At 39.8% G+C, this 8,404-nt stretch overlaps 1 protein-coding gene across 1 annotated transcript in view; it reads left to right on the forward strand.

Moving 5' to 3' along the window:
• Positions 1–7,154, forward strand: part of LOC102401659 (zinc finger protein 432) — a 28,402-nt gene extending 21,248 nt beyond the window's left edge. The window contains 4 exon segments of the mRNA XM_044931406.2: positions 623–749; positions 2,715–2,810; positions 3,455–5,041; positions 5,044–7,154. Of these exon segments, the coding sequence (XP_044787341.1) occupies positions 623–749; positions 2,715–2,810; positions 3,455–5,041; positions 5,044–5,102 (1,869 nt within the window). The 3' untranslated portion in view covers positions 5,103–7,154.
• Positions 7,155–8,404: the final 1,250 nt, after the last annotated feature.

Raw genomic sequence — 8,404 nt, forward strand, 5'->3', positions numbered from 1 at the left:
TTTGTTTATAAAAAATATTTTCCTGGCCTGTCACTTTTCTTTCAGCTTTGCTCATGATATCTTCTTTAAAATCTTTTTTAAATTGAAGTATAGTTGATTTACAATGTTATGTTAATTTTTGCTGTATACCAAAGTGATTCTGTTATACATGTATATACATTCTTTTTTCATACGATTTTCCATTATGGCTTGTCACAGTATATTCTCTGTGCAGAACATTAGAACTTTATTTATCCATTCTATATATATAATAGTTTGCATCTGCTAATCCCAAACTCCCAACCCATTTCTCCTCCAACTCCCACTTTGGCAACCATAAGTCTATTCTCTGTGTGAGTCTGTCTCTATTTTGTAACTAGGTTCCTTTGTGTCATATTTTAGACATGGGACTGAGCCTTTACCGTATGCCACGTGGTGCTCTCTTCAGGTTGATCATGTCAGAATTGAATGGTAGGACACACAGCTGGTGTCAGACAGTTGCTTGGTGGTGTGTTTAAAAAAAAATACACATGAAAATTGGTGTCAAAATCGTACTTAATATGAGCAGGACAGCTTCCTTTATATTCTTTATGAATGAATTGAAGAGAAACACTCATATTAAACCAGGAATCTGTTACTCCAGGAAATCTTGTCATTCAAGGATGTGGCTGTGGACTTCACATGGGAAGAGTGGCAGCTCCTGGCCCCTGCTCAGAAGACCCTGTACCGGGATGTGATGCTGGAGAACTATAGCAACCTGGTGTCCGTGGGTGAGGACAGCTCCCTTGGGTCCTTCAGAGGGTCCCCAATCAGTGGCTTTTATTTTCTCAGCTGCTTAAACTTTGAAATACTGCAGTGCCCTATGGCAGATTCTTATTGCCTCTTCTAGCTCCTGTTGAAAGTATATATACAATGTGCTATGAACTGTTTTTATGCCCAACACGACTGACACCAAATGTCTGGGTTTTTTCTATACTAGTAACCAATTCTCCTACTCTCCATGTACAGCCTGGGTGTCCCGCAATTCAGTCCTCTTTTGACACTAACCACCCAAATTCAGCATCATACCCCAGAGGCTTACAGGCTCACTTCGGATGTAAGTTGAACATATTAGGTGTCCAGGGTACCCACACTTCTGTCTGACTTGACTATAAACTGAACCTTTGGGACTTCCCTAGTGGTCCAGTGGTTAAAACTTCGCACTTCAAATGCAGGGAGCACAAGTTTGATCCCTGGTTGGGAAACTAAGGTCCTATATGCCACGGGGCATGGCCAAAAAAAAAAAAAAAAAAAATTACATTAAAAAAAAAATCAAGTATTCCCATTCTCCACCCCTCAGCATTTGACAGTTTGTTAGAATGGCTGACAGAACTCAGGAAAGCACTTAACTTACCATTACTAGTTTATTATAAAGGATAAAACTCAGGAATAGCCAAATGGAAGAGATGCTGGGGCAGAGTTAAGGGGGAGGGATCATGCTCCTTCCATGAGTGCTCCAAGTGTGTCACCTTGATGTGGTCATCAACCCAGAAGCTCCCCCAGCCTGGTTGTGTAGGGGGTTTTATGCTGATTTCATTGTGTAGGCATGTTTTTTTAAAGTCACTGGCTGTGGGTGGTTAACTCAGTCTCCAGTCCCCTCTCTCTGTGTGGCGGGGGTGAAAAGTGAAAGAAAGTGAAAGTCTCTCAGTCATGTCCGACTCTTTGCAACCTCATGGGCTATACAGTCCACAGAATTTTCCAGGCCAGAATACTGGAGTGGTTAGCCTATCGCTTCTCCAGCGGATCTTCCTGACCCAGGAATCGAATGGGGGTCTCCTGCATTGCAGGTGGATTCTTTACCAACTGAGCTATCAGGGAAGCTCATGGCAGGGGTAGGAGGAGCTGAAATTTCTAACCTTCTGTTCATGCCTTGGTTTTTCTGGCAGCCAGTCTCCACTCTTAAACTCCCTAGGGCCCCAGTCATCTTATCAGCACACAGAAGACACCCATCACTCTTGGAGACCAAGGGTGTTGGAAGTTCTTGTGCCAGGAACTGGAATTTGACCAAATGCTGTAACAAAAGAGGTTTCTGCCATGCCTCTCACATAGGAAATTACAAGGGCTTCATTTTTATATTAATTTAAAAAATATTTATTCGGCTGTGCCAGGTCTTCTCAGGTGGCGCTAGTGGTAAAGAACCCGCCTGCCAGTGTAGGAGATACAAGAGACTATGGTTTGATCCCTGGGTCAGGAAGATCCCCTGGAGAAGGTCATGGCAACCCACTCCAGTATTCATGCTGAAGAATCCCATGGACAGAGAACCTGGTGGGTTAGAGTCTGTAGGGTCACAAAGAGTCAGACACAACTGAAGTGACTTAGTACGCACACCAGGTCTTAGTTGTGGCAAAAAGGATCTTCAAGCTCTGTTGTGGCATATGGGATCTTTAGTTGCAGCATATGGGATCTAGTTCCATGACCATGGATCAAACCCAGGCCCTCTGCATTGGAAGCTTGGAGTCTTAGCCACTGGACCACCAGGGAAGTCCCTATGAGGGCTGAAGAAGCTCTCTGCCAGAAACCATGGGTGGAGACCAAAGAGATACCATCATATTATAACATCCCATGAGTCTCTCCTGAGTGCAAAGCCTCTGCTTGGCAGATGTGAAAACCAACCCTTCAAATGTAAAATTCTCCTGTCTTGGCCAGCCCCAGCCCAATTCAGTGGGACTAAATCTTCTATCATTTCCCATAAACAGGATATCGAGTCAGCAAATCAGATGTGCTGTTCAAGTTGGAACAAGGGGAAGAACGATGGATGACAGAAGATGAAATCCACAGTCGTACCTGGCCAGGTGAGTGAGAAATGGTTGGTAACTGCAGATGTCCTGAGCTAGACAGGGAGAAGAGGCTGGGGAGTGTCTGAAAATGCAGAAATTGTGCCTCTGCATAGCTCTTCCCATAAAAGAACTTTTAGGCCTTGAGAGGGAAATATACCTGTTTTTGCTTCTGAGATCTGATCCTTGATTTTATTTCACATCTTGATTTTTGTTTGCCTTGTTTTCGCCTTCCTTGGATTTTATAACTCACTCCTTTGAACCCTGTCACAAATCTGTTTCACTTCCCTGGCTGTGGAATTCCACCTTCCAGGCCTCAGCTCAAGAAGAAATCTTTGTGTGGTTTTTTTGGTTTGTTTTTTTAAATTTTTGGCCACACTTTAATTTTTTTTTTTTTTAAATTTTGGCATGTGGGATCAAACCCATGTGCCCTACAGTGGAAGTACAGAGTCTTGACTACTGGCCCACCAGGGAAGTCCCTGTATGACTTTGGTTTTACCAATGAGTAAGAAATAAGGAACATTTATACAGGGAGTGTTTGTTTCATACTGTTATCATAAGGTTGCCACTAAAGTACCATTTTTAAAAAACACCAAGGAATTTTTTAACCAATTTTATTCCAAACAGGAATAAAAAGGATTCATTATTCTCTTCTTTCCTAGAAACTGGCAACATTGGTAATCATCTGCAGGTTGACTGGGAAAATAAAAAAATGCTGAAAGGTATTGAACAATACCAGGAACATAATACATTTGGAAATCCTGTTCCTCAAAGCCAAAGTTATTTCTGTTTCAGGCAAAATCATGATATGTTTGAGTTCTATATAAAAACTTTGAAGTCAAATTTAAGTTTAGTCATCCAGAGCCAAAGCTATGAAATTAAAAACTCTACTAAATGTAATGGAGATGGGAAATCATTTCTGTTTGGTAAACATGAAAAATGTCATTCTCCAGTTAAATGCCCTGTAAGTGCAAAACCCATCAGCACTAAGTCCCAAGTCATTAAGCACCAAATAACTCACAACATAGAGAAAGCCCATATATGCAGTGAATGTGGGAAAGCCTTTGTTAAGAAGTCTCAGCTCACTGATCATCAGAGAGTTCATACAGGAGAGAAACCTTATGGATGCAATCTGTGTGCAAAAGTATTCTCCCGGAAGTCCAGGCTCAATGAACATCAGAGAATTCATGAGAGAGAGAAATCTTTTATATGCAGTGATTGTGGAAAAGTCTTCACCACGAAGAGCCGTCTGATTGAACACCAGCGAACTCACACAGGAGAGAAACCTTATGTATGCAGTGACTGTGGAAAAGGCTTCCCAGGGAAGCGTAATCTCATCTTACATCAGCGAAATCATACTGGAGAGAAATGCTATGTATGTAGTGAATGTGGAAAAGGCTTCACTGGAAAGAGCATGCTCACTATACACCAGCGAACTCACACCGGAGAGAAACCGTACATCTGCAGTGAATGTGGGAAAGGCTTTACCACAAAGCACTATGTCATCATCCACCAACGGAATCATACAGGAGAGAGACCCTACATATGCAATGAATGTGGGAAAGGTTTCATTATGAAGAGCCGTCTGACCGAACATCAGCGAATTCATACAGGAGAGAAGCCGTATGTGTGCAATGAATGTGGAAAAGGCTTTCCCAGGAAGGGTAATCTGATTGTACATCAGAAGACTCATACAGTAGAGAAATCCTATGTATGTAGTGAATGTGGAAAAGGCTTCACTGTGAAGAGCATGCTTACTGTACATCAACGAATTCACACTGGAGAGAAACCCTACATCTGCAGTGAGTGTGGGAAAGGCTTCCCATTAAAGAGTCGGCTGGTCGTGCATCAGCGAACACATACTGGTGAAAAACCTTACCGATGCAGTGAATGTGGGAAAGGCTTCATTGTGAACAGTGGACTAATGTTACATCAGCGAACTCACACTGGAGAGAAACCCTATACATGCAATAAATGTGGAAAAGAGTTTGCCTTTAAGAGCAATCTTGTGGTACATCAGCGAACTCATACTGGAGAGAAACCCTTTACATGCAGTGAGTGTGGAAAAGGTTTCACCATGAAACGCTATCTCATCGTACATCAACAAATTCATATGGGAGAGAAGTCCTATATATGCAGTGAATGTGGACTAGGTTTTGTCATGGAAACAGAGCTCATTTTACATCAGCAGATTCATACTAGAGAGAAACCTTATGCCTGCAGTGAATGTGGCAAAGGCTTCATTGTGAAAAGCCGTCTAGTGGTTCATCAGCGGACTCATACAGGAGAGAAACCTTTTGTATGCAGTGATTGTGGAAAAGGCTTCTCCTCAAAAAGGAATCTCCTTGTACATCAGAGAACTCATAATGGAAACAAACCATAAAAGCGATGACTATGATTACACCAACAGGAAGAAAATATGGTTTGTCCAACATCAGAGATTTCTAACCTTTATATATACTGACTGTGGAAAATCCTATTCAGCATTGGTATTGGTCTCATTACCCACCAGAAAATTTACACAGGAGACAAACTGTATGTATGCAATTAATGTGAGAAAGCCTTCAACACAAATTCAACACTCATTGTACCTCAAAGACTTCATAAAAGAGACAGACTGTGAATCCAGTGATTGGGGGTAATCTTTTGTCAACCCTTGTTAATACACATGAGAAACATATAGGTCAAAGTATATAATTCTTTGTAGAAACTCTGAACTCATTATATACAAGTGAATTTTTTAGGATAAAAAAGATGATAGTTCAGTGAACTCATTAAACATAAGTGTGCTCCTAGCATCCTTGACTATTGTCAGTGTAGATTAGCCTGCTGCTAGATTTCACCCTTAGGAAATATGAAATTTGCAATAGGGGTGAAATTTAATGAATGAAGAGAATGTGCTAGTGCCTTCAGTGATCAGTTACCTCACATTGTATGTCTAAATTAACATGTAGGAAAAGCTCTGATACATTCAATGCAGAAAAAGCTCAAGGAAGCATTTTTAGGTACTAATTATATGTCTGAAAAGTGTATGCTAAGATAAATCCTATGAATGGAGAGGCTAGGAAAACCTTCTATGGAAATAAAAACCCTATCTCATCAGTGATCATAATAGATCACCAATGAGCTCATACATAGTAACAATATGATGATCGTGGGAAAGCCTTTGCCTGGAAATAAAACCTCAGTAAGTTGCCTGATATGCATGCTGGAGAAAAATTTTCAGATGGCAATGAATATGGTAGGATTTCAGTGATACATTCTGCCTCATTGCTTTTCATGAATTCACACAGAAATAAAATGGTTATGGACCCACTAAATATGGAGTAACTTTAGCAAAATATCAGAATTCTGAAGGAAAGAAACCTCATGAAAATGACATATACTTGAACTTTCTATCACAAGTCTAAATTTATTATACACCTGATGTCCATTTTGGGGCAGAATACCTTGAACCATATCAATGATTCCATAATTTTAAAGTGGCCTAGTCTTGACACTAATTTGTATTGTTATATACAATACAGGAGTGTTCTGTGCCCACTTTGTATTATTATATGTTTCACTCTTGCATTTCTTAGGTTCTAAATTCAGCTCTGTCTACAATGTACTTCAAAGGAAAAAGGAATATATTCATAAATGTAATCCAACATAACGATGTATTTAAGTTTATAAGTAGGATTAGGTAGTTTACAAACACTTTAAAAATGATTTTTCTAAAATTTGTTTTGAAATAGTTTTAGACTCCCAAGTAATTACAAAATATACCACGTTCCCACATACCCTTACTCAGTTTCTTCAGTGATGTTATCTTACATAACCATAATACATCATCAAACCCAATAAAATGACATTGGTGCAGTGCTGTTAAGTAAACTGGATCTTATTTGGATTTTAGTAGGTTTTTGCATGCACTAATTTTATGAAGTTTTTTTGTTTTTAGTATATAGTTTTAAGAAATTTTATCTTGTACATAAGATTTCTGTAAACCCCACCACAATTGGGATGCAGAATTGTGCCAACACAAAGAAACATCCTCATGTTACTCCTCTGTGGTCACACTCTTCCCCCAACCCTGACCATGGTGACCACTGGTCAAATTCCATCACTCCAACTTGGTTATTTCAACAATGCTGTTAAAATGGAATCATACTGTGTGTAGCCTTTGAGATAGGCTTCGTTTCACTCAGCAAATTGCTGTTAAGATCCATCCAATTTTTTTGGTGTATAAATAGTTTTACTTGTTAATAGTATTCTTTTGTATGGATGTACAGTGACTATCTGTTTACTATTGACATGTCTGGATTGTTTTCCAGTGTTTCATTGTTTTGAATAAAACCCTATGAACATTTATGGACCCAACTTTATGGGAAAGTAAGTATTTGTTCCTTTGGGGTAAATACCCAGCAGTCATATGTTACATTTGTGTTTAACTTTATAAGAAACTGCCAAATTTTTCTTTAGTGGCTGTACTAACTGACATTCTCACCAGTAGTGTATGAACACCCCGGATGTTCCATGTCTTTTCTAGCAGTTGGCACTGTCATACTTGATTCCAGCCATCCTGTCACGTATGTGGTAGTAGATAATGATGGCCTTAATTTACAGTTCCCTAACAGTGAATGATATCTCAACACTTCTACCTACATTGAGAACCATATCAGGTAAAGTTGTCATTTCTGCTTTCAACCACCCAATGTAACTTGAAAAAAACTCGAAAGGAGACTAGCCTATTATATTTGATGATCTATTTACCCTTTCCATTCCTTTTTCTTCATTCCTGATGTCACATGTTTCCTTCTGTTATTTTCTTTTTGTCAGTCTCCTTTGTAAATTCTTTTTGGGCAGGTCTGCTTGCAACAAATTCTTAGTTTTCCAAGCAATAGATCTATTCTCTTGTCTCTATCCAGTTATTTTCTTTGATATAATAAGGATATTTAACCCAGTTTACAAATGATGAGTCTTGCTTTTAGGGGAAAAAGAAAAGGACATTTGCCATACAGTATTGTGGCAGTATTCAATATCCAACTGCATGGTGAGTAATTCATTCCTTTAAAAATATTTGTTAAGCATCTACATTTGGCCAGACGCTGTTTTAATCACTGGAGACTCATCAGAACAAAACAGGCAAAGCCACGGCCTTCGTGGAGCATACAGTCTAGTGAAGGTGACTGAGTAAATACACATCAGAATATCAGTTCTGATAAATGTTTTGGAGAAATATTAAGGCTAGTACATACGCTGTCATGGGGAAGCTATTTTAGAAAGTGTTTCCAACGAAGGCTCTTCTGGGCAAATGTAATTTGAATCAACACCTAAATGTACCAGGGGGAGCCAACAAGATCTGTTGTGAGCCAAGAACACTCTAGATGTTTTTCTAAGTGTTTTCTCTGGGCTTCCTGCCTCAGGATCCTCTGAGAGGCTTGTAAAAGATGCAAGCTCTTCAGTCACACTGCAGACCCAAACCAGAACCTGTGAGACTGGGGACCCCAGACTCTGGGTTTATAAAATGACCTTTCTGATCTATACTTAAATTTGAACAGCTCTGCCCTAAATCCCGGATTAGTGCAGCCACTCCCACCCCACACTGTCACAGGATGGATTCTGGGCAG

Source organism: Bubalus bubalis, chromosome 18 (genome assembly GCF_019923935.1).
Source record: "Bubalus bubalis isolate 160015118507 breed Murrah chromosome 18, NDDB_SH_1, whole genome shotgun sequence".
Lineage (NCBI taxonomy): Eukaryota > Metazoa > Chordata > Mammalia > Artiodactyla > Bovidae > Bubalus > Bubalus bubalis.